At 31.5% G+C, this 27047-nt stretch overlaps 3 protein-coding genes across 3 annotated transcripts in view; all 3 read left to right on the forward strand.

The window, feature by feature from the left end:
- The first annotated feature begins 327 nt into the window (after positions 1–327).
- On the forward strand, positions 328–8066 carry LOC111711883 (3-oxoacyl-[acyl-carrier-protein] synthase, mitochondrial). The gene is made up of 13 exons (XM_023486341.1): positions 328–364; positions 1138–1194; positions 1361–1446; positions 2415–2464; positions 3516–3596; positions 3779–3828; positions 3920–4025; positions 4295–4378; positions 4771–4989; positions 5808–5931; positions 6102–6209; positions 6448–6591; positions 7258–8066. The coding sequence occupies exons 5-13, from the start codon at positions 3517–3519 to the stop codon at positions 7420–7422; spliced, it is 1080 nt and encodes a 359-aa protein (XP_023342109.1). The 5' UTR covers positions 328–364; positions 1138–1194; positions 1361–1446; positions 2415–2464; position 3516; the 3' UTR covers positions 7423–8066.
- Positions 8062–16177, forward strand: LOC111711881 (regulation of nuclear pre-mRNA domain-containing protein 1B). The gene is made up of 12 exons (XM_023486340.1): positions 8062–8169; positions 8404–8466; positions 8996–9068; positions 9392–9474; positions 9587–9638; positions 10573–10774; positions 11736–11820; positions 12059–12152; positions 13697–13756; positions 14244–14309; positions 15054–15155; positions 15914–16177. The coding sequence occupies exons 1-12, from the start codon at positions 8069–8071 to the stop codon at positions 15968–15970; spliced, it is 1038 nt and encodes a 345-aa protein (XP_023342108.1). The 5' UTR covers positions 8062–8068; the 3' UTR covers positions 15971–16177.
- Positions 16178–21216: 5039 nt separating this feature from the next.
- Positions 21217–27047, forward strand: part of LOC111711876 (CD82 antigen) — an 11171-nt gene continuing 5340 nt past the window's right edge. Inside the window, exons 1-4 of the mRNA XM_023486335.1 lie at positions 21217–21284; positions 22264–22396; positions 22990–23079; positions 23514–23543. Coding sequence (XP_023342103.1) covers positions 22331–22396; positions 22990–23079; positions 23514–23543 — 186 coding nt within the window. The 5' untranslated portion in view covers positions 21217–21284; positions 22264–22330. The remainder of the gene's footprint in view (positions 21285–22263; positions 22397–22989; positions 23080–23513; positions 23544–27047) is intronic.

Below are 27047 nucleotides of genomic sequence, written 5' to 3' on the forward strand. Positions count from 1 at the left end.
TCAAAAATTTTTCAGGAAACAAAATAACTTTGTTTATAAAAAGTGTACTGCAGTTTCTGGGAGAAATGTAAACAAGCTACGACCTGAACACCTGTATAAATTTCTCACTGAAACTACAGTAAACCTTTTTGAAAACAAATATAAGGGTGTTACTGATTCCTTGGCTTGTAGATTGTAGAACCAATGATGATTGATGTGTCTCTTAAGCATAAAAAGTCCTAAAATGTTTCTTATTTTTTTTGTTTAAAAATTGAAACAGAAATAATAATTCAAAATTCACTATTTTCTATCTGTTCTTTTCTGTTCCAGATAAAATGATATCCAGGCATATATCCTCTAGCTGTATCCTACAAGGGTTATCCAGGCATATATCCTGTAGTTGTATCCTACATGGGATATTCAAACCTGTAATACAGCACAGAGGCCTAGCTAGACAATCGTATTACAGAGATAGGGTGGTTGTTACGGGGCTAGGTGGATTATCTTCTAATACTTAGGGGTAACATAGGATAAAAAAAATTGAAATTTCAAATTTCGATTTTTAAACAAATTTTGTGGGCAACGCAGGGCACTTCAGCTAGTCTATATAATAAAGCTCTTCGCTCATATATACATACATTTGTATCCATGTATATTGTATATATATATATATATATATATATTTATATGTCAGCTAGGCAGTTAGTATTCAAGCCTGGTTTTAGGCCTAAAGGGAGGGCTTTGGGCATGTAAGAAAAGTCAGAAAATTTCAAAAGCCTTAGACCAACACTTTTTGAGTTATATATATTTATATGTCAGCTATAGCCGGCCAAACTTTGTTTGTAGTCTTAATCATTGTTTTTTATAAAATATCCTTATCGCCTTTGTTGTTTTTATGCAGGGTTACCCACAAAAGAAAGAACTGTAAAGACGACTTGGAAGTCTTCAAATATGACGATCTAAAGTTCAAATTAAATTCTCTGTAATGAATGTGTTCTTTAAATGTGTTTCTATTAATTTAGCTAAGGAAGAAAGAAATTTGTAGTTAAAGGCTGGGAATCATAAATATAAGGAAACAGATCGTCTCTGAAGTCTCATCCTTTGGGGTAACCCTGTAATATGTTTGATTAAAAAAGTGGAACTTCATTCTATTTTTAGGATTAGTTTCACCACTTGGGGTTGGAGTAAATCATTCCTGGAAAAATATACTCAAAGGTATCATATCAAATAATTATTTCAATACTTCACTGCTATTTTACTAATCTATAACCACAACCAGTCTGGTTGAGCAAATTTAGATTCTAAAGAAATTTAGATTTTTTGAAAATTCAAGATTTTCTTTGATAGAAAGGAAAATGACAAATATTTTTTTGTTTATCAGGGCAAAGTTGTGGTTCTAGTATAACGGATCCAAGGTTCTCCAGTATACCCAGTAAAGTTGCTTGTTATGTACCGCTTGGAGAACAGGTTCGTTTACGTTTAATACAGAAGAATTTTAAAGGGTTTCTGGGAAGTTCGGTACTTTTCCAAGATGTATCTTCCCAAGAAGCACTTCTCCAAGGGTATTTTTAAAGAGACTAATAAGGACCTGAATTGGTGTGAGGTACTTTCCCAAAGGCATTTTCCCAAATGACAATTTTACAAGAGGCAACTTCCCAAATGTGCAATTTCCCAAATGGCAACTTTCCAATTTGTAGCGCTCGGCCCCCTAGCCTGTTCTAGCTGCTGTGCTGGGCCCCTAGTCCATACTAATCACAGCAATTGGCTACATTGCTGTCAGCGGTCCCTTTAAAGGCCTAACCTAACCTTATAAGTGCATTTGGGAAGTTTTTATTTGGGAAATTGTCACTTCGGAAATTGTATTGTGAGAGAGAAAATGCCTTTGTGAAAGTACCTCACACCATTTTAGGTCTTTACTCCTGGGGAGAACTCTGTAAGGCCATTAGGCCATTAGTAAAATCTAATTATTCTAAAGGGATTGTTCACTGTACAGAACATGTCATTTAACACCAATTTTTGTAATTTTTATCACAATTAATCCAATCTTTCAAAGATGTTTCTGGAAGCCAAATGGGGTTTATTTTTGTCTTTACAAATGTCACGATTTTGGTAAATGGCATAAAAACATGTTATATAGTCAAACTTTCTGAGAGAAATTTTTTAGGACAAAAATGTCAGGGTGTCAATTTACAAATTCAGGGCAAAAATGTCAGGGTGACAATTTACAAATTCAGGGCAAAAATGTCAGGGTGACAATTTACAAATTCAGGGCAAAAATGACAGGGTGACAATTTACAAATATGCTTTAACGGATTATGACTTTAAACCTTATAAAGTTTAAATAAACCCTAGTTTTTTTCAGAAAATAATCTGATGTATGTATTATTATTATTCTTAATTCAGTCCTTCAAAAATTTCTAATACTTTATGGTAAGGAGGGAGGTCTGGATTTAAACAAGAATTTCTCTAAAAGTGACCAGGAAAGGAAGGATATAATCTTAAATTTTTTTTACATTTCTCCTTCTGTAAATGTTCTTTTTGATATGTGGTTTGGACTCAAATTGAAATTTATGTCAAGCTCCTTTTAAAAGAAGGACATGTCTGATTTACAAAGGTACCCTTTGAATCTTTACTTGATAAATAATGTAGAGGATATCATCAGTTATTCAGGCTAAAAAGTTCTTATTTCTAAAAATAACACCTAATTGTTTCTGTAAGGTGAAATTTTTAAGTCACATATATAAGAGATACCCCAATTAAAATAATTAAATTTCATATTCATTTCTGATGAGGCAAAGCTTTTAAGGATAACGTTCTAAATTTCGGCTTGCTCCTCTTTAAATTAAGGTTCAATTGAAATTAATTTTTTATTACAAGCCTCGTTAATGGTTATTTATTTATTTGTACTATGTACAATGTTTCGAATAAATAAATAAATTAAAATGTAAACCATCATCCCGAAGGAGTCAGGGTTAAGCTCTTTTCTAACCACACAACCATAAATGGTTGGCAGGGCGTCACTGGCACATGTTTCAGAGATACAAAGTGTTAAGGGCAAGGTAAGAGGAGCGAGAGTCAAGTTAAAAGGCCGGCCACACTTTCCAGAGCCTGGCTGTTCCTGTCGTACCAGGCAGTATAGAGAAAGTATCTAGAAATGTTGTAAAAATGGGGGAGGCGCAAAAATAAAAACAAAGAAAATCAAAACAAAAAAAAATTGCCAAATCCATTACCTTTACACAGTCATCAAGGTTTCATTGAACATTTTAATTATCAGGCAGACCATACTAAGTCTTGCATTCTTTAGCATATCTGTAGACACCTTATCAACCCCTGCCGCCCTGTTAAGTTTTAGTCCATTAATGGTCACCCACCCACTGTAGCAAGAACATAGTCCAGAATAGAACATGACTGTGGCGTAATCCTGGTAAATTGGGCTTGCTCCTCTGTAAATTGAGATTCAATTAAAATTTAATCATAAAGTTTTTATTACAAGCTTGTACAATGTTTCTAATAGTATTATATGCTCCTATGGATAGAATGAGTACAAGTATGCTGTTTGGAATGGTGGCAGCTAAAGAAGCATTAGAAGATGCTAGATGGACCCCCTTAACAGAACTGTAAGTAAAAATTTATTGGTGTACAGTAGAAGGCATTCTTCCTTTTCTAATCTTTTAACATCCTTCTTTGAAAAACAAAGTCCATCTTTATTGGTACACTCTTAATAAGATATTTTAACCTAGTTTTCAACTGTTTTTTTCTTTGGTTTTTAATAGCAAATAACACAACAAATTTATTCTAGTGAAAGATCCAGGACGGGCGTTTCTGTCGGAATGGGAATGGTTGATCTAGGTAACAAGCTTTATTTTGTATTTTGGAGGGTGGGGACCGGGAAGTGTCCTTTTAAAAGTTTAACATCTGTGACAAACTCCATTTGTTTTAGATTACATTGGACAGTGTTATGCAGAACTTGAGTCTGGACAGGGTAGAAGAATTAGTCCATATTTTGTTCCACGAATCCTACCTAATCTTTCAGCTGGTCATATCAGGTACTTGGAATACACTTAGACAGGTTAACCTGTCCCACTCCAGTCTTAGATAGTGTCCAGTTGTTATGTTGTTCTCATATTTTTTAAGCTAATGGATCTCCTGAAAAATCCAAAACCAAATTGTATTTTCTATTAAGAGAAAATTATAAGAGGGGGACATCACTCTTTATTCAGTCTTCATAGCCTAGATATTCTGAAAAATTTTAGATAATATGTTCTTTTATACTCCTCAAGAGCCATGATAATGAACTAATCTTATTATTATCCAGCATAGCACATGGACTGATGGGTCCCAACCTTAGCTGCTCAACAGCTTGTGCAACAGGATCCCACGCTATTGCAGATGCATTAAGGTGTTTTTCTTTATTATAAATTGCTATTCATTAGTGTTCAGGACTTGGATCCTATGTATCCACAACATTGTAACTCCACACATTTTCAGTGTCAACCGTTAAGATATTATTCAAATACTCATTATCGTTGAATGGAAAATCAAAAATCTACTTTACTTAATAAATCATCAGAAACAGAAAAAGTAAGTTTAGAAAATTAGTTTTTGATAAAAGAAATTATCAAAACTCGAAAGAAAATATATTCATACGGATCAGGAATCTAAGATCCAGAACCAGGGTCAACATCAAAATTGTGTTGGTTTTGTGATATTAGAAAGTATTGGAATTTCCCAGCTTCTTGGTTTTAAGAATATATGGAAAGTCTAATTTCTTATGTTGAATGATGTATCTAGGTTGATTGAAAGAGGAGACTGTGATGTAATGCTAGCAGGTGGTGTTGATGCTTGCATTAATCCACTAGCCTTCAGAGGATTCTCCAGAGCCAGAGCTCTTTCAACTAAATTCAATAAAACTCCTGAATCTGCGTCAAGACCATTTGATAAGGATAGAGATGGTTTTGTGATGGGAGAAGGAGCTGGTTTATTGGTTCTGGAGTCTCTGGAACATGCTAGGTAAGCATTGAAAAGATTATTTTTGATAATTCTCAAAGATCCTGCAAACTGATATGCAATCAATCATATTGTTATTGAAGTAATGCAATTCTTATAGAAATGTAAAACATTATGTTTGAAGTATATTTTTTCTATTGTCTCTGACCATCTATTTTAAACCAATTATTAATTGTTAGCGTAATGTCAACACCCATTTTAAATTTTAAATGTTTCTGATGGTAGTGCAATGCCAACACCAGTATTTTAGTAGGATACCTAATCCTGCTATCCATCTTACACTAAATATATGTGGGAAGTGAAATACCAACACCAGTATTTCAGTAAAAAATCCTAATCCTGCCATCCATCTTACACTAAATATATGTGGGAAGTGCATTGCCAACACCATTATTTCAGTAAAAAATCCTAATCCAGCCATCCATCTTACACAAAATATATGTGGGAAGTGCATTGCCAACACCAGTATTTTAGCAAAAAATCCTAATCCTGCCATCCATCTTACACTAAATATATGTGGGAAGTGCATTGCCAACACCAGTATTTCAGTAAAAAATCCTAATCCTGCCATCCATCTTACACTAAATATATGTGGGAAGTGCATTGCCACCATCTATTTTGTTTGGAGAATATGAATAAACCACAATTTAAATTCTAATGTTTTTAAGANCCTAATCCTGCCATCCATCTTACACTAAATATATGTGGGAAGTGCATTGCCACCATCTATTTTGTTTGGAGAATATGAATAAACCTCAATTTAAATTCTAATGTTTTTAAGACGCACAATGCCACTTTGTTTCAAAAGTAAATGTTTATAGAAAGCGCAATGCCACCATTTACTGCGAACTCCTTGGCTATGGAATGAGTGGAGATGCCGATCATATAACAGCTGCTAGGGAAGATGGAAAAGGAGCTCTGAGAGCTATGAGATCTGCATTTAAGGTCAAATTTGCAAATAGTAAAGTAATGATGGTTGACTGATTAACGAGTTGATCTAAGTAAGAACTCGTGCAAGATTGAGTCTTCATATCAAAAAAAAGTGCTGACTAGTTCCACCCTTAGTTAATCTAGCTATGAGAATATAATAAATTAATAGTAAATAATTGTTACAGGATTTGCCTGAGGATTGTTTGAATTATATTTGGCAGATAAATGCACATGCTACCTCAACCCCTAGAGGAGACATGGCAGAGCTCACGGCAATTAAATCTCTTATTAAGGCACAAGCACTAAGTTTTTTAATACGTCTCATTTCTTGACATTCGTTAAAAATTCATGGATGCCAATATAGTTAATATATATAAAAACACTTATTTGCCATTCAAAATCAGAGGAAACATAAGGTTGACATAATTTAGAAAAATAATTAGTTCAACTTAATAGAAAACACTATTATTATAATAATTTTTTAATTGATATCATGACGTTTAAATACCAAACTCGGGGGTTTGTGGCCAGGGTGCTAAGAACTCTCCCTATATAACTGGAAACAAGAGCTGTATTGGTCACCTACTGGGAGCAGCTGGAGGAGTTGAGAGTGTTTTTGCTGCTCTTTCAATTCTTCACAACAAAATACCACCAACAATAAATATTAAAAACAAGGTCAGATTTGAAAGATTGTCAATGTTGTTAACAGTGCTTAGGATCTGGATCTGTTGGATCCCTAACATTCTGGCTTCATGGTTTGGAAAAATTTGTGTATCTATGGATTTGGATCTAAGGGGCAAAGTATCAACCGATAACTTAAATTAAAACTTCTTACTTTTAAACCCCAAATACAAACTGATGAATAAAAAACGATTATCAAAAAGTTCTGTATCTCAGAATCAATCAATAAATTTTGAAGAAATATTTATAACCTGGATCCCTTTTTTTCCAGGGCGGATCCAGGATCCACATCATAATGAAATGGATCCTAAGCACTGGTTTTGTTGAAGATACGTTTATTTAAGATTGATTTTAATCAAATTAATATCTTACCTATGAGATGTGTCAGTATTTTTTTATGAATAACTTTTTAGATCGAGTAAAGATAATTCATTTACAAATATTTGGTTGAAGTGATGGGTATTATAGCATTGATTTAAGCTAGAACTGGAATCATGAAATACTTATTATCCAGAGGCGTAAACAGGGGTAGGGGCTATAAGGGGCCAGTGAAATCTATGNCCTGACTACGCCCCTCTAATATTATCGAGTAGAATTTGTGACGACATAGACTTCATTGAATATGATGTTTTAGCTACATTTTAGTGTCAATATTTCTAGGATGTTGATATAACTGGAGATCTAAATATTGTTGAGGAGCTAAACTTCAGTCCACCAGAACAACAATCTTTACCTGAGGAGGTTCCTAGGAAAATGGTTTTAAAGAACTCTTTCGGGTTCGGGGGAACTAATATTAGTCTTCTTTTCTCGGAGCTCAGAGACTAATGTCTTTGTCAGACAGTTGTGGAATTGTGATAAGTGTCTGCAGACTACATTTGCTTGGAGGAATGCAAATGCAGGGGACATTAGTTCCAAAACTAACTCTTGGCCCATTTCTAACACTGAGTGTTAGAAATAGACACAAATGAATAGACTGGGTTTTTAGGATCCCGGCCCTTATCGAGAGTAAAAGTCGATAATAAAAACTATAAACAACATTTTATTAAGCATGACCAGGACAACAACAATTCCCGATTTAAAACTATTTTCTGAAATCGAAATTATAAAAGGAGCTGAAATGCGGTAATTGTTTCAAAAGAGGGATATGTTCGAAAATGAAAACAAATATCATCAAAAACTAATTCTCACACCTTATTATTAGTTTAAAGTGAATATTTCATTTTTAATAAATGTATGGTAAAGTTTTGTTTAACTCGGCTGGGATTTAAAGATATATACGCTTGAAAAAGATAACTTTACAGATTTGGCCCATTTCTAACACTCAGTGTTATAAATAAGCTAAGTGTTAGCTTTGGAACTAATTTTCCCTGAAATGACGTCAGAACAAACAGGACCCATATACTTGTAATAAAAAATGACGTTGTAAAATATCTGCATATTTGAATGAAAATTATTTATACTTTCAGAAAGAATGGGTCCCTTCTCTGAGGGTGAGCTGAGTAAACGGTTGAATGAACTAAGGGATTCTCAGAAAGAAATCCAAAATGTTTCAGCATGGATTGTTCATCACAGGTTTTAACCTTATTTCTGGGGTGGATGCACATTTTTCAATCTTTAAGTTAGACCGCAACCTCCTTTTTTTCATAATTTTTATCAAGATCAGCTAGACTCAATTAGTCTCAAGTAAGTGTTATGAATTAAATCCCATGGACAAATAAACAGAATTGCATGAAAGCTCTGCACTCTTGAAAATTAAATATATGTGTTGAACCAGTTTTGTTTTAATTTGATTGTTAAATATTGAAGGGCCAACAGTCGGGATGTTATAAAAGTCTGGTATAAGAACTTCAAGCAAGGACAAAAAGCAAGGTGAACTATTTGTAACAATTATTTATTTTCGTTAAGTTAATTGAGTGACTTTTGAAGACTTAATTGAAGTGCTTAATTGTTTAATTTATTAAATGATTGAATTATTTGTTTTTGATTGCGGCATCCGATGATAGATTTATTGTTTGCTAAGAACCAGTTATCAAATTGTGTTTGATTTAGCAATGGTAATTGGTTATTTTGATTCTGATTTGGTAAAAATTAAAGTTTAAGTGGTGAAAAATTGATAAATGGTGTATGAATTGCATGGCTTTTCTATTAAAATATTAATTTGAATGATTTATTGATTGTTAGATTCATTAGTGTGTGGTGGGTAAGGCAGATAAAATTTAAGTGTTTTTTGATTTATTGTATGTTCGATTGATTTATGAATCAGTTGTTTGATGTTTGATTGATTGATTATGAAGTTGAACCATTTATGCATCTTGCAAATGCTGTTGCGCATAAAATTCTCTGAAAGGGATTGATTAATTAATTTATCGATTGATACATTGATTTATTTGCTGACTAGGAAGTTGACCTACATGTACCTAGCAAATGATGTTGTACAGAACAGTCGGCGGAAGGGTCCAGAATACTCCAAGGAATTTTTCATTTTCTTAAAACTTCCCTGCTTGTTCTGAATGATGATTCCAAATCTTTTTGGATTTCCCTAACGGATTCCGAGCACTGAGAGTTTTCTCATTAAATATTGTGCAAAAATTTAATTTTTCTCGGCTTCTGATTTGACGTTCGGGATTCTACATACGCCACTCTGATTGGTTGAATTTTATACTTTTTCCTTGATACAAACTAAAGATTAAATAATCGTAAGATGATCTTGATATCCAAAATTCTAACGTTTTCCACTCTGGACTGTTTCTGTTCATTTCCAAAAGGATATTTTTTTAATGAATGAAATGATCAGGAGTTTGGTAGTATACTACTCAAGGTGTATCATCACCTTGCTTCAATAGATTTGGACGAGAAATCAGTTGGATCTTACGGGAGGTGAAAAAATTTATCTATATACTTTTTTATTTTAATTTTTTTCAGACACTTTATTCAAATTCCCATATATGCCCCTTTCTAGCTAGATGTCAACCTGTTTTAACTATTCTAGGTTGTTAAGCATATGGAATGAGAGACAAATATTTGAAAAAAAGCTTTTACAGGTAAAATATTTATCAAGGTTTTTTTTATAAATTAATAAAGATTTTTATTTATTTATCTATTTATTTATTTAAACCTTGCTGAAATAAATGTTGTTCTGATATGGTTGCATAAAATATTAATTGTTAATGTTTTCTCTGCGCCATGTTCTTAGAATAACATTTTAACTTCCTGCAAAACTGTGCGGATCCAAATAACAAGATACAAGGATTAAAATATTAAAAACTGTCAAAAAAACTTCCCAATCTCTAGAGGTTTATTAAGTTTCGACAAAAAAATCTGCGAAAAAAAATCAAAAATTAAAAAATTTTCAAAATTAGTAAATCCAAGTCTATTTACTTATATTGTAAATAACAAATAATCTTTAAGAAATGTTCATGACCTGGATTCTTAGCATATCAAAATAAAAATTCATTCAAAACTTCATCAATAACAACTAAGCTATCAAATAAATTTCTATCAAAGCTATATTAAATTCTATACATTTATGTGAGATTCTAACAAAGATTTGTTATACTCTGCCAAATTTTTATGATATTCTATCAAAGTTTTACGATATTCTGTCAAAGATTTATGATATTCTGTCGAAGTTCTATGATGTTTTATGAAAGGGTTATTTATGAATTTATATCAAAGTTATATATAACTTTATACATGTTCATGAGATTCTATCAAAGATTTGTGATATTCTACTAAAGTTGTATGATATTCTGTCAAAGTTTTATAATATTCCATCAAAGGTTTACAATATTCTTTCGGTTTATGTTATTCCATCAAAGGTTTACGATAATCTATCAAAGGTTTATGATATTCTATCAACGTTTATGTAATTCTATAAATTTGTATTGGATTCTATTAAATAAATTTGATATTCTACCAAAGTTTAATGTTTTTTTTTCGTAGTCATGCCCAATAATATGACAATGCTTTTAATAGGAAGTGACACAGTTGTGGAATCACAAAACTTCAAAAACAAAACAAAGAAAGTCTTCCGGTTCTGTACGACAGTCTTCTGAAGAGCGACGAAAGTCGACAGAAGTTGAAGATATTGACGAGATGCTTGAGTCGCCTCTAAGGAAATTAGTTAAACCAGCTCATGAAGAAACTATAACTCTCAGTCCTAGAATGGGTTCACCAGGTTTTTATTTGTTTCTCATTTATCAATTATCTGATCTTGGACCGAATTTGTCGATTTGGAGAGAGGTTGCTGAACTACCGACTACGGTTCAGCTACTTCTCAGGTTGAACCAGAAGTAAAGAGGCACTTGAAGTTTGTCACCATGTAATTTAAGAAACCTTGGGACAATATGAATATGCGTTTCATTATTACCAATACGCAGCAAAAACTGTTAATTTAACCTTTAAAAAAAAAACATTCTGAATTTTCTATTGATTTTAAAGAAAATGGGTCAGCGCAAGCATATTTATTAATCATAGATCACTAAAGCAGGCCTTTTATACTTTATACTTTTTGAAGTTTTGAAAATTCCACTGAAAAGTAGTAAAGAATCAATAGATTATTCACTCCTGATTGTATTTGTATCTTAAAGGATCTGGAGAATATTTACCCCTGATTATATTTGTATCTTGAAGGATCTGGAGAATATTTACCCCTGATTATACTTGTATCTTAAAGGATCTGGAAAATATTTACCCCTGATTATATTTGTATCTTGAAGAATCTGGAGAATATTTACCCTGATTATATTTGTATCTTAAAGGATCTGGAAAATATTTACCCCTGATTATTTTTGTATCTTGAAGGATCTGGAGAATATTTACCCCTGATTATATTTGTATCTTGAAGGATCTGGAAAATATTTACCCCTGATTATATTTGTATCTTGAAGGATCTGGAAAATATTTACCCCTGATTATATTTGTATCTTGAAGGATCTAGAGAATATTTACCCCTGATTATATTTGTATCTTGAATGATCTAGAGAATATATACCCCCGATTATATTTGTATCTTGAATGATCGAGAGAATATTTACCCCTGATTACATTTGTATCTTAAATTATCTCGAGAATATTTACCCCTGATTATATTTGTATCTTGAAGGATCTAGAGAATATTAACCCTGATTATATTGAAGGATCTGGGGATCCTCCTGAACCAGAGGAGTTGATAACTGCTCTCCAGGAACTGGAAAATGCTGCTTCAAGTGATGCTGAAGTAAGGTCAGTGGTTTTACTTTTCTCAGGGTTCTTCTCGGATAAAAGGGTCAGGTCTTCAAACCTAACAAATCTGCCATGTCTAGAGTACTCCCACTCTTTCACCCCTAATCTGATTATCTGATGGGCAATATTTTAACCGTGCGTTTTGCAAAATTTCAGAATTTTATTTTTATTTTTGTTGAAAATTATTTGATTGTTCAACTTAAACTTAGTTACAAACAATTCATATCACGTATTACAGAGAAAAGATAGCTAAGCTCCCCCCCGAGGTATCCGAGGTTTCTAAACTGGAAAATCTGAAATCTTCAGAAGAAGGATTAATCTTACTCCAACAGGTGAAAACCCCTTACAGAAATGAGTTCTTATAAACGACTGAACAAAGTTTTTGAAGTCTGTTTTGTATTTTTGTTGTTCCCTGCAACGGAAAACTTTTTTCATTCCATACTTATCGTCTATTATATCATTAACCCTATTCTAGTTGGTTTTTTATGTTAAGGGGAGTGATGTGCAATTTATGGTAGTTGTGGAGAAATTTTTTAGGATTCAGTTGAGACAAATAAAAGGTTTTTATGATCATTTGAGACAAATAAAAGGTTTTAATGATCATTTGAGACAAATAAATGGTTTTAATGGTTTATAATTACTGAGTTTGAGCACAAAGTCAACGATCAAAATCATTCATTTGGGATGTTATGTTTTGAGAATCGATTTTTTTAAACTTTCAAAAAACCGCAAAAAATGTAAAATAATTAAACAGTAAACAAATTAGATGTTAAGGAACATTTATCAATTCAAGTTTTCTCAAAAAATCAATCAAATCTACAGAAAACGTTTGTGAACAATAAGACATTACAGAAACCAATAACTGAATAAGATTATTTATTTTCGATGATATTTAGTTAATTTTTATTTTCTCAACCTGTTCCCAAAGACCTAATTAGTTTACTGTAAATTTTTACTTAATTTTTCTTCGTCATTATTGAGTAACTTTTAAAAACGATTCTCATAATCATCCTTTAGAAATGAACAATCTATGAGGATTTTAAAGTTTGAATTTGCGCTCTTGCTGAACAAAAATGCACCGTAAAAACATCTCATAGGTCTCAAATACTACATTCTTAGTTCAACTACCATACATTGCTGGTCACTCCCTTTAATGGAGGGTATGAGATCCCCCCCCCCCTCAGGGAGTTGCTAGTAGTATTTCGCTGGTTAAATAAGATATATAGTAGGGGTGTTCATTTTTAGGCTCACTTTTGGTACAGAGATGCAAGGTCGCCAGAAAGTTCAAGTTCAAGAACACATTTGGCGCACACCTTTCCAGTCAAGATAGGGTTTTAATTTTTTGTGTGTGTATTCTAGACATGTTTATCTCTATAAAATTATTACAATTTTTGCGGGGAAAAAAAACGAAAAAAGGTGAAATTTGAATCAATTGGGTTGGGAAAAAAAATTTTAAAAATTTAAAAAAATCATTTCTGAAAATCTTGCAAAATTTTGCAACTTTCTGGCGACCTTGCATCTCTGTACCAAAAGTGACCCTAAAAATGAACACCCCTAAATTATATAGTTCTGTAAACTGTGGAGTATGGAATAAAAGTCTTCTTGCTTTATCGCTACAGATTCGTAATTTGTAGTTTTATGTATTTAAAGGTTCATTTATCGAATTTAGTGGATTTGAGCTAGATCGTTGAACTACCTATCGTCGCCGAAAGTTACTATCTCTAGGACATGGACAAAACCTGAATCACCGATTCAAAATACGTGGTTGAATTGTCTCTAGACCCAGCTCAAATTCATTAATTTCGGTCCCAACATTTTAATGGATCAGTTCCAAATCCTTTGTTTTCTGTTAAACACTAATACTTAAAATGTTAAGGTGAACGAAGCATCAGAACTGTTGAGTAATTACAATGGTCGTCTTCAAGATGAATTAAAGGAACACAGTTTTATGATGAATAAAAATATAAAAAGATATTTTATTAATACTTAGATTTTACTGTAAGCGTAATTTCAAGTGACCCTCCAAGCAAAGATGGTATTATCCGATTTACAACGGTACCACTGAAAACTTGATCTGATCAAGAATGTGGAAGATAACGTCGTTTTTCTGACTCGGGAAAGTGTTGATTTCTGTGAGTTTCCCATGGGCTTCTTACAAGCAAGAAATGCGCAAGTCATTTTCGCAGAGAACCCGCAAATGAAAATGAACATAGGCAACAGAAAACATGTATATCTAATTCATACTTGATCAGACAAAGCTTTCAATGGTACCGTTGTATGTCGGGTAATACCATCCTTGCATGGAGGGTCACTTGATATATCGCTTATTACAGTCCCTTTCAGTTTAATTTTAAAAGTTTGATTTTTAACTGATGTTAATTAAAACAAAAATATCTTGCATAAAATAAAGTTTGTCTCTAAAGGAACGGAAAAAGGTTGGAACAATGGTATCTGAGTTCCTGTCCGCTCAAAAGGAACTACTAGCTCAGGTTAGGGATAATTCTAATTAATTTTTTTACTTAATGGTTATTAAAGAGACTATGGACGTGTTTTAAGTGACCCTCTATTTTTGTTGCATGTCCGATTTCCAACAGTACGCTTCAGGATTGAGATAACTATATTTATCAGGCTGAAAATATAATTTTCTTTTGTGTTTACTCTTCAAAAGTAATTTGCATTAACAATGAAGGAAATTGAAGGGTCTATTGGGATTCTGGGACCATTTGAAATTAGGTCTCCACGCAGTCTCTTTAATAATTACTATTTTAAATGACAAATGGCTAATGACAAATGACAAAGTCCTAATGACTAATGACTAATGACTAATAAAAGAAAAATACTAATGAAAAAGACTATCGACTTATGACTAAAAACCAATGACTAATGACGAATGGCTTAAAAATAATGAATTATGAATAATGAATAATGAATAATGAATAATGAATAATGAATAATGAATAATGAATAATGAATAATGAATAATGAATATTGAATAATGAATGATGAATAATGAATAATGAATAATGAATGATGAATAATGAATAATGATTAATGAATAACTAATAATATTAATAGATAATGACTACTGACTAATTAATAATGATTAACTAATAATGACTAATGACTAATGAATAATAACTAATGACTAATAAATAATAAATAATAACTAATAACTAATAAATAATGACTATGACTACAAAATAGAAAATAATGACTAATGATTAATTGATAAGGCTGAGGAGAGACTAGAACTGTACCACGAGAAGCTGGAGAAAACGAACAATTTAAAAGATGAATTGAAAAATCATATTGCTGCTCTACCTGATATACCTGTGGTAAGGATTCCCGGCCCAATCAACCTAGAATTCAGAACATCTCGCACCTCGCACAGTAAATAATTATTCTAACTTGCCAGCTTTAGATTTAAACAGCGTTTTTTTTATAAACCAAGAAATTTTTAATTTTTCAAATTAAAATTTTTTTTTTCTGAAATTTTCGAATCCATTTATGATGCTTGCAACTTAAAGTGGTTGACCTTTGAAATTTTAAACTATTTTATCTTATCGTATCTTATCCTTTCTTTTGAATTCTGTTAGATCAAATAGTTAAAAGTTTGAAGTATAACGATTAACCCGCACATTAAAATTATCAATTTTCCTAAACAAAACATGGATGTATAATTTATATTGTATGTTGTGTGTGTTGTGTGTTGTGTGTTGTGTGTTGTATGTTGTATATTGTATATTGTATAATGCACATTGTACGTTGCATGTTGCACGTTGTACGTTGTACGTTGTACGTTGTACGTTGTACGTTGTACGTTGTACGTTGTACGTTGTACGTTGTACGTTGTACGTTGTATTATATTGTATATTGTATAATGCACATTGTACGTTGCATGTTGCACGTTGTACGTTGTACGTTGTACGTTGTACGTTGTACGTTGTACGTTGTACGTTGTACGTTGTACGTTGTACGTTGTACGTTGTATGTTGTACGTTGTATATTTTATGATACTGTATAATTTATATTTTACATAGACAAGCTTGTCACATCTTTGTCGGACAAATGTTTGCTGATTTATTTTTTTTAGTTGCCGACAAGTTCAACACTGGCTCCTCTTCCTAACCCTGGAGATCTTTTTCAGTGATCTTTTACATTGTAATCTATGTTATTTTCTTTGTAATTAACTTTCGGACCCCCCCTATCCTAGAGTCAAATATACAATTTTGTGTGGTGGATCTACGTCGAAACTAGGGAAAAAAATAAAAATAATTTGATTTATAAATATTTTAGATTTAGAAAATTAGATTTAAAAACGTTTTAGATGTACATAATAAAGCTGTTTAGACACTTGGAGAGTCAAATTGTCGCAATTTTATTATTTCTTTTCGGGAAAATTATTGTTTAACGTAGAAATAAATTGGGGCAAAACGTTAAGGGAAAAGTTGTTGCATTTTTACTTTTTTCCTCCGAGCTGAAAACTTTAGAATGGTTCATATCGAGATTAATGCTTGATCCTCTCTTTTTCTTAATATCGAGACTAACCTAATCTTTTACTTGTATCCTGAAAAGTGTATAAAATTCAACCAATCATAGTCACGTATATGAAGCCGATAAATTTGAAATTTTGAGCGCTATTTAAGATAAATTTACAGAAACGGAAGGGAACTCTAATAAAAAAAAAGTTTTTGATTTTTCTTAACGGGTAAGGAGGTTAGGAAGAAAATCAAAAGTGTGTCCATTGAATACTCAGATTAAGTAAACAGGATAGAATGAGATATCCGTAATCATGATCGGTTAATTAACATAGAGATTAATAACAAGAAGTAAACGAGCATTATTTAATCTGGAGATTAAGAAAAAAGGCTGGATCAAGCATTAATGTCGATATTCACCATTTTAAAGTTTTCAGCTCTGGTGTTATAATTGTAAAATTTTGGTTTAATTCAAATTGAAAAAAATTAATAAGTTTTTGAATATGTCAGTAAATGTTTTCCCGTGTTTTTTAAATTACGATATGTACGAATGATTAATTTTAACAATTAGTATTTTTTTAGTTTAAAATCAATGTATTGACCTATATGTAGTTCAATAAAGAAATGCATTCAATTTATTTTTTAAGACTAAGAAAAACAAATTTTAAACGATTTCACAGGTTTATTATGTACTAGGCTGGCACCAATTCACAAAACCATAGTTTTTGAGAAATACTTAAATTGTTTTTATTGTATTTCATTCTTTTCATTGCTCAAGAATTTTACAAAACTTTAATGTTTTGTTAATTGGTGGTAGTTTTGTTAGATTTGTACATGATTGATGCACCTGAGAAATGATATAAAATGTGTCCATATCTGTTCTATATCCATGAAGCTGCAATAGTTCTATACAAGTTTAGGAATTTGTGAAATTTAGTAAAATAAAATATGAATTCTTAATCTTAATAAAAGTAGACTTTCTTATTTTTAATACAAATTGTCTGTGTGCCATTCAAAACTTTATGATCATGTTGAGATTTTCCGGGGAAAAAACGTTTTTTTGGCGGATGTAAAAGCCAAATATGAGGTTTCATCGGTTTGGAGGCTATTTTGATTAAGACGGACAAACAAAAAGAGATTATATATAGTTAATAATATGGCAGCTTTTACATGAATCCAAACGCTGCTGCCTTAACTGGCCAATTCGAAAGTTTCTACAGCAATTGTTTACATTTAACTTACTACAACTTCCTGTTGGGAGGAGGAGGGGTATTTCTCTTCCGGCCGCGAAACCGGTTTTCTGAGAGGGCTCTTTTCAGCCTAGGCGAACCAGTACGACGAAAGCTAAGAGGACACACCGGCCATTACCAGGCGTGTCGGTACAAATCTGCCAACGTCCTCGTACTGAATAGAAATCTGGGGAGGGAGGAACGACGGAGATGGGGAGGGGGAGGGGACTGTTTCCCTTTGAATCAGTCAGTTCAGTTCGTACGCGTAGAACTTTACTCTTAGTCTTAGTCTAATAGTTGGTAGTCTAGGATACGCATCTGCGCAACCGTACACTATTTCACAACAAACACGTTGAGTTATTGTAAACATATATATTATATGTTATACATATGTTCATTTTTCAATTTAAAAGAATTATAATCTAGTGAAATTAAATTCTTGATGATATTATGTTTTCATGTTACCATGAAATTAATTAAGTGATAGAAAAATTTGAATTTATAAACCAAGTGATTATGATATGATTTAAAATTTTTAAATGAAATATTTTAAATTAGTGACCAATATATCCAGGGGCAGATCCAGCTCTTTGAAAAGGGGGGGGGGTCAAACTGTGTTTGGTGGGGGTGATCACCTAGCGAAACTTGTGAGCGAGGAGGGGGTGCAGGTGGGCTGAGCCCCCCGAAATTTTTTTAAGGAATTAGCATTGGTGGTCCAGGTGTGTAGTTTAAGTGATCAAAATTGCAAACACTATTACACATTAAAAAATAAATATGTAAAAATATTAATATCCTGTATACGCCTAAAACTTTCCAAATTGTATTTAAGCTGCACACTACCCTTGAGATTGTATTATTTTAAATCATGACTATTGTGTGTCTAAGTTTAGTTTTATAGTCATGTTTAGTCATGTTCAGCCTTGAACTTGAATTTATATTCCTGCAGTCATTATTCAACTTTGTTTATGTTAGACCCGGGGGGTGGAATATGATCTCTTGGTGGCTAATTAAAATTAATCTTAAAAACCGAAAGTGATTGGATAACAAGATAGATAGAAAGATAGATGTTACCGCTATTTAATTTTTATTGGTTCAGAATAGACAACAAACACATGACTGAACCCTGATTGGATCAGGCGCTAATGGACTCAGCATACTAGAGTGATATTTATATTTACTATAAAACACTTTTTAATCTAGAATTAACTATTAATATTACAGCGGATATGTTAATACAAGGCTCAGACAACTTTTTTATTGAGGTTTTGATTATTAACAACTCTATAACATGCATTATTCAAGGAGACAAAATTGGCGGATTTTTTTGAACCCAGGCTTGAGCCCGTTACCGTACTACCATGCCCCTTTGAAAATCCGAACATTGTTGGCAGCACACTTTTCAGGGTTCAACTTTGCAACACCCGACTGGCGGGCCTGGTCTCCAAGCTTTTTTAATGACAGCTTCTCTTTGTTTCCCTGTTTATTTGTAGAAAAAATTTAATAAAACTTTAAAGATTTTGAAACTGTATTATGTTTCCTGTTATTACAGGAGAAATTAGTTCCAAAACTTATACTTTGCCATTTCTAACACTGAGTGTTATCTATTTCAAGTGTATACATCTTTAAATCCAAGCCGAGTTTGAGTCCCGTTTTTGAAACATATCCTGGTTTTGAGACAAATACTCGAATTCATATCAATGTCAAGTTTCAAGTATTTACACACTTACGTCACAAAACAAGATTTTTGATAAGGTAAAATATAAACAAAATAGAAAGTAAAAAAGTATTGTTCTTCTATAATTTAAAAACATTAAAGCACTGAGAAATCAAAATTCAAAATATTAACATCATTTGTTTTTACAATGTATATAGATAGAAATGCGGGAAATGTCTTAGTTTAAAATGCTGTAAATGAAATCAGCTTTATTCTCATATATAACAAATAAAATGTTTAAACTTGGATTCTAAACATAATTCAGCAGTTAATTTAGTTTTCATAAGATAATTTTTGTTTTCAGTGATTTATTTTGTAATCTATGAAAATGAGTTTTGTTTTGAATTGCGGATTATACTCAAAAACGGGAAAGTGGGTTTTGTCTCGAAAGCGCGATAATGATTCAAATTCAGGATATGTTCGAAACCGGTCAAGGGTTTTAATATTAAAGGAACACCTTTTATAATGTCGATTTCAGAAAATAGTTTAAAAGTGGGAATTGTTGTCCTTGTCATGTTTAATAAAATGTTGTATATAGTTTTTATAATCGACGTAAATATGGGCCGGGATCTAAAATACCCAGTCTTTCAATTTGTGCCCATTTCTAACACTCGGCGTTAGAAATGGGCCAAGTGTTAGTTTTGGAACTAATGTCCCCTGTATTAAACTTTGCAATATCTTTAACCTAAAATAATAAAAGTGCAAAATCGATCCGAAAACGATTTTTACGATACGTTCGTTTTTGCATCGTTTTTGCATCGTTTTTTGCATCATTTTTTGCGTATAACTTCTTTCAGGGTCAACCTTTTTCATTTTCATAGTACACAAAAAATAAATCTTTGGAATAAACAACTTCCTAACACTATGGTAAGAAAAAAGAAAGAAAATTTAAACAAAAAACTGCCCAAAAACGTACCACCTGAAGGAACATCGCTCCCCCCCCCCCCCCCCCCCCCCCCAGCCTCCTGAATATAATTCCATTAATATTCCTAATATGATCTGAAGCTTACTAACTCTCCCTCTAAAGAGAAGATTGATATTCTTCTTTCACTGAGATTCAGGGAGTCTTCTACCCTCTCAGCAGGGGTGTATATATTTCTAACGAATAAATTTCTGATTTAAAAAAATTTGTTCATTGATATAATGTTTATATTGCTAATTCATATAACTTTTTGGTTCAATCAAATGATTTCGGAAAAAAGTGTCTGAAAAAAAACTTTTTTTTCATTTTTTTTTTCTCAAATAAATTCAAAACATTAAAGTAACAAATTGTTCTGCTTCTAACTTATAAAATCATTTATTAGGTGATTATCTTTTCTTAATTCCTGTGTCTAACGTTTACTGGAGTTTTTAAAGTCATGACTTTAGACTTTAAGTCTTCCTATTCCAGAGTTTTCTGGTTCTCACTGTATATAAAAAGTGTTAGCTTTTAATTTTGGGAAAATTAAAGTTTTGATTGTTTATATCTCCAAAAAATGCTTAGGATCCGGATCCGTTGGATTCGCAGGATTTTAGCATCCTGCATCCGGATCCGCAAATATATGCGGATCCAAGGGGCAAAATATCAACCAAAAACTGCAACAACAAAAAACCCAAATCTGAACTATTGATAAAAGAGAGATTATAAAAATTTCCTGACCACTAAAAGTTCTAGCTTAAAAATAAGCAAGGAAATTAAGAAAAATAATTTGACGAGTCTGCTAGGTTAAAAAAATTGGGTAAAACTTATTTCCAGCTGCATCCGAATTAAATGGATCCTAAACACTGTCTCCAAACTATTTAGGACAAAATTGATGTGAACAAAGTTGAGGTAACGCTGAGTAGGAATGAAATCATTTCCCATGAAATTATGGGAACCCTCCCCTCCGCAATTTTCTCCTTTTATAATAAGGAAAACTTAAATATTATTATATTAATATAGCGATTTTTAATCCAATTCTAAATTAAACTTTTTTTCTTCAGTTTTTATAAATAATTCTAATTTTCAGATAGAAATGTTGAAAAGAAAATATTTTCAAAATCAGTGTAGTTTCTAACTTTTAGGGAAAAGAAATATCTTTTAGTGATTCTTTCCGAACAAATCTAAATAAATGCTTTTCTTAATATTTAGAGTTTGTTAGAATATTAGGATTGTTAACATAATTTTAATAAGCCCTCTATTGAACTATTTTTATGTTTTTATTTACCCCATTCTCTGAGGACTCTGAGTAACAATGTTTTATTTTATATTTTATGATAAATTCTGTTATATTTTATGAGTTATGCACATATAGTTTTCAGCGAACGAAACTTTTCGCGAAAAAAGGCGTTATTTTTCTGTCGTTTTTGCAAACTTTTTCGTAAAATTTCGCAAAAATAAATGAAGCGAAATTTCGCGAAATGAAAAATTTCTCGAAAATGAGAAATACGAAAATATTTTTGCGAAATGCGAAAATTTACTGAAAGCCATGAGTTTTATAGCTGCAACAATTAATTGCTCAAAAAAACTTGTGGAATTATCTGCTCTGAAGTTTTATTATGTCATATAAATAATTTCTTTTCCTTTACTTAAATAAATGTTTGATGAGGAGAATTTAATCATTAGTTATCTTTTTAATTTTCTGTCTGTCCGTCCACAATATTTTCGCATTCTTTTTCGAAATTTTCGCATATTTTCGCGAAACAGATTGAAGCGAAAAAACGAAAAATTTTCGCATTTTTCGCGAGTGAATGAAATGCGATAATGAAGCGAAATGGTTGCGATAATGCGAAATTTTCGCGAAACGATTTTCCTTTTTCGCTGGAAAACCTTTATGTACATAACTTTTTCAATTAAGTGACACTTAAATTTATGTAAACAGTCCCTTTGAGAAGAGAAAAGTCAGTACACAATTCACTGATTCCGCTTTAAAAAATTGGGGTCCTCTGTATCAAAGCACTAACATGTTTATAAATGTAACATGTTTATATTTCAAATTTTTCCAAGGCAAATTGATTCTATGGAAAATTCAGCATTTTTATAAATATTTCTTTTGAGCTCTAGAAATTTCTATGCATCATGAATGTGTAAGGTGAAAGAATAAAAGAGAAGATACTCAACACATTTAATCATGGTGGCTGATTGTGGGGCGACTGTAGCCAAATATCTTCTGTGTGTCTTCAACTTTATATTTTTTGTAAGTTTTTAATTTATTTTTTTTGCAGTTTTCATTGATATTTATATTATTATTTATACTTAACTATGTAATACTAATACATAATGATGAAAATATATAACGATGTAATCGTTTGATGATTATGATTATAATGGTTAAGATGATAATGATAGGACCAAATTTATTAAGCTGTGGGAAGTAGCTGAACCACTCACACTTCTTGAGCGCCGGTTCAACCAAGTATCTCTATTTATTAATCTGGTCTCTTATCATAATAATAATGCTTATAGAAATAATGATAGTGATATTAATAATAATGATAAAGCTAATAATTATAATGTTAATAATGATAATGCTAATAATGATGAAGCTAATAATGAAAAAGCAAATAATTATAATGATAATAATGACAATGATGATAATGATAATAATGATAATAATGATAATGATATTAAAAATATTGATAATAATGATAATTCTAATAATGATAATGATATTAAAAATAATGATAATAATGATAATTCTAATAATGATAATGATTATAATGATAATGATAATGATAATAATGATAGTTCTAATAATAATGATAGTTCTAATAATAATGATACTACTAGGTTATTGGTGCGTCTGTACTGTGTGTTGGGGTATGGCTGGCTGCTGATAAAAACTCCTTTATTCAAGTTACAAAGCTCAGCACTGCTTTGGTAAGCCATTGCAATTTTGAAAAAAAAATATTTATTCGTGTAAACCTATTCAAGACGTATCCCATTGTACCATTGTCCAATGTCCCTGAAATCAATTTTTATCAAACTATAAGCTAAAAATGCAGCTTGAAAGTTTAATTAGAATATATTTGTGAAATGATAAATTAAAAAACCCTCTATTTTTTTGCAAAAGTATTTGGTATAACAGGAAAAAAAAAAAAATCGATTTTCACTATTCTGACTGATTTCTTTATTTTTGCAAGCCTTATTTTTGAAAATAAAAATGTTAGCGAAATATTATTTATACCAAATTATCCCTCAGCAGGCTGTTGTTTTATTTTATATACAACATTTTTAAAAACCTAAGTAATCCCTTTTAATCTTTATTTAACAATTTATTTGTTATTTCTCTCTTTTTACTTTTTTATTTTTAGTTAGATGATGAAACCAAATTGGTTGTCAAGGTAGTTTTTTTTCTTTTTTAAAACTTTTTTTTCGGTTCCTGATTAATTCAAGCATTGTTGTACAGAGATTAAGTTTCAATATTTCTTGGGTTTTTGCCAAAATTGATCTAATTACAGAAGAAAAAAAAATTTTAAATATTTTCTTCGGGGACTGAAAATGTAATTTCAAATGACCTTTCATGTTTGATTCAAAACTTTTATCTAAATCATTTTAATTATTTCCAATTTCCTTCTTTTTCTCTGCAGCTGTGTTCGAAACTCACTTATAAGTAAATCCTCAATTAGAAATATTATCAATATTTAATTTTCTGTTAGAAAGATGAGAATATTTCATTCATCCTGGATCAGAAAGGTTTTAAAGGGTACCGTTGTGCATCAGACATTCCAGTCTTTAAATTGAGGTTCACTTGATATTTTATCTGAATTCCCTGAAAAAGTTTTGAAAATTTGCATTTAAAAGGGAGTGACCGGCATTGTATGGTAGTTTAACTGAAATTGCAGTAATACTGAGAATTTCTTTAAGATTCATTTGAGACTTATCAGAATAAAATATTTGAATAAAACCGATTCTCAAAATCACCCCTCCAAAATGGACAACCTATGAGGATTTAAAGATTGCATTTGCGCTCTAGCTGAACAAATATGCACCGTAAAAACGTCTGATGGGTCTTAAATGAATCTGAATTCCCTGAAATATTTTTGAAATATTTTTTATTACCCCGACGATTTGCATTTAAAAGGGAGTGACCGGGATTGTAAGGTAGTTTAACTGAAATTGCAGTATTATTGAGATTTTTTTTAAGATTCATTGGAGACCTATAAAATATTTGAATAAAACCGATTCTCAAAATCATCCCTCCAAAATGGACAACCTATGATGATTTTAAAGATTGCATTTGCGCTCTTGCTGAACAAATATGCACCGTAAAAACGTCTGATGGGTCTTAAATGAATCCTAAAAAAAATTCTCCTCAATACTGCGATCTCAGTTCAACTACCATACATTGCCGGTCACTCCCTTTAATAACACTATCTTTCATTGTACTGCAGCATTAAGGGCATACTATAGGTTGATATTGGGATCTAGTTGTATTCCTTTTTTAACGGTTTTTGGCTTATAAAATAATCTTAATAGCTGAACATAAATAAAAATTTATTGCTTTTTTAATGTTGTGCAAAGTTTTATGTCATTTAACAACATTTTAAACGAATAACGATTGATTAAATCGTCCTGGTTAAAATGGAAAGCAAACCTAAAAAAAATATGAAAACGCTTAGATTTTTTAAAGTTCACTTCAAACTCATACTGCTTTACCATTTGGGTTGAATTTGAGTTTAAAAAGTTTGTGCATTCCTGACCCATATACATATATTTTATATATATACTTTGCTTGTCCGTTTGGGTGTTTGTTTGTGTAAAATAAACGTGAAAACGGGACCTCACATAACCTAGGGAAGGTTTATAGATGCTCAGAATTACAAAAATTTGTCTCCAAAAGATTTTCATTTTCACAAAATTTTGAAAATCCACAAAGTAAAATTCTTGAATAAAATTTGAGAAATATTTAAAAGGTAAAATTTTGAATGGGAAAGGGGGCGTAAATAGCCCTGAACGATTCTTTAAAGGTTCTTATATATTATTTATCAAGATTTTAGATATGGCTTACAATTTACATACATGTGTATACTTTGTATGGATGTATAAAGAAAGTTTTAAGCTGCTCTGGGCAGTGTACATATATATATATTTATAAACACATATACATGGAAGGAGAGTACTGGCAGATTAATATATTTCTTATTCAGAACCTTTTCATATTTATTCCTAGTATATTCATGTGTTCGCCCAAGTTCTTCATTTTACCATATTTTATGTAAATATATATTTTTTGTAGGTAAAAATATATATACTCATATATTCTTTACAAGCTCAAGTGCCCGCCAGTGGAGTAGAAATATTTCAAATCTTATAGAAGAAAAAATTTTAGAACTTTAAAGGGAAAAAAATTTAGCATTTTGAAGAATTAAAATGTGATTCTCTCAGTCTATGTCCTCTTAACTGGGTTTCTAACTATCCTCTAAACTGGGTCTGCTATATTATCCTCTAAACTGGGTCTGCTATACTTTCCTCTAATTTGGGTCTGCTACACTATCTTCTAAACTGGGTCTGCTTTACTATCCTATAAACTGGGTCTGCTATATTATCCTCTAAACCGGATCTGCTATACTTTCCTCTAATTTAGATCTGCCACACTATCCCCTAAACTGGGTCTGCTATACTATCCTCTAAACCGGATCTGCTATACTATCTTCTAAACTGGGTCTGCTTTACTATCCTATAAACTGGGTCTGCTTTACTATCCTATAAACTGGGTCTGCTATATTATCCTCTAAACTGGGTCTGCTATACTATCCTCTAAACTGGATCTGCTACACTATTCTCTAAACTGTGTCTGCTACACTATCCTATAAACTGGGTCTGCTACCATGTATAAATATTCTAATATTGTATACAGCCAATATAAGAGAACACAGCCTCGTAAATTAGATAAAAAGGAAAAACCTTTATCTCTACAGCTTACAGGGAATCCCATTAAACATTATAATGGACATGTAATATGAATACATATACTTTGAAAACATAGTACTCAATTTACCCCCCCCCCCCCTTTTCCTTCTACAGACTTTTTCTCCATTTACATTAAAAATTTAATTAAAGTATTCACGTTTTCTTTGATAAAGAATTTCTATCTTGTAATTCGAAAAAAGCTTGTCAACACTCAAAACTTAAAAAAAGGCATCTTCACTGTATTGATTTAAATGCCTACCACTGTAGTTATGACATTACCCTCTCATGTGGATACTGACTGAAACCATTATTAAATATTTTTAAAGACCTTACTCTAATTAAGACGTAAAACATGTATAATATATAAATAGATCTAATTGGGTATTTTTTCTCTCTACGAGGATTAACGAGTATTGATCTGAAAGTTTCCCATCTTGAGAAACCCAAACCGCCAACACTAAGTATAATAATGATCAACAAAGATTATTTAAAAAATCTACAGTGAAATTGTTTGGTTTGGGTTTGGGCTGGTAAAGACGACATAACGTGAGAGTAGGGTTAGGAGATAGGTTTATGGTCAACAAATTTACAGTTTATAAATAAGTTTTCTTCATTTTACTCCTTAACTCATCTTGCACAGAAAAAATGCATCCTAGAAAGAAAAAAAAGTTCTTTATAAGATACCGTTTAAAAAAACACAGTTTTTTTCTTTTTAGTGAACAGGTAGATTAAAGATATCTTTTTAGATTTTTTTTTTCTCAAATAAATTCAAAACATTAAAGTAACAAATTGTTCTGCTTCTAACTTATAAAATCATTTATTAGGTGATTATCTTTTCTTAATTCCTGTGTCTAACGTTTACTGGAGTTTTTAAAGTCATGACTTTAGACTTTAAGTCTTCCTATTCCAGAGTTTTCTGGTTCTCACTGTATATA

This window comes from Eurytemora carolleeae, unplaced genomic scaffold (genome assembly GCF_000591075.1).
Source record: "Eurytemora carolleeae unplaced genomic scaffold, Eaff_2.0 scaffold1215, whole genome shotgun sequence".
NCBI lineage: Eukaryota > Metazoa > Arthropoda > Copepoda > Calanoida > Temoridae > Eurytemora > Eurytemora carolleeae.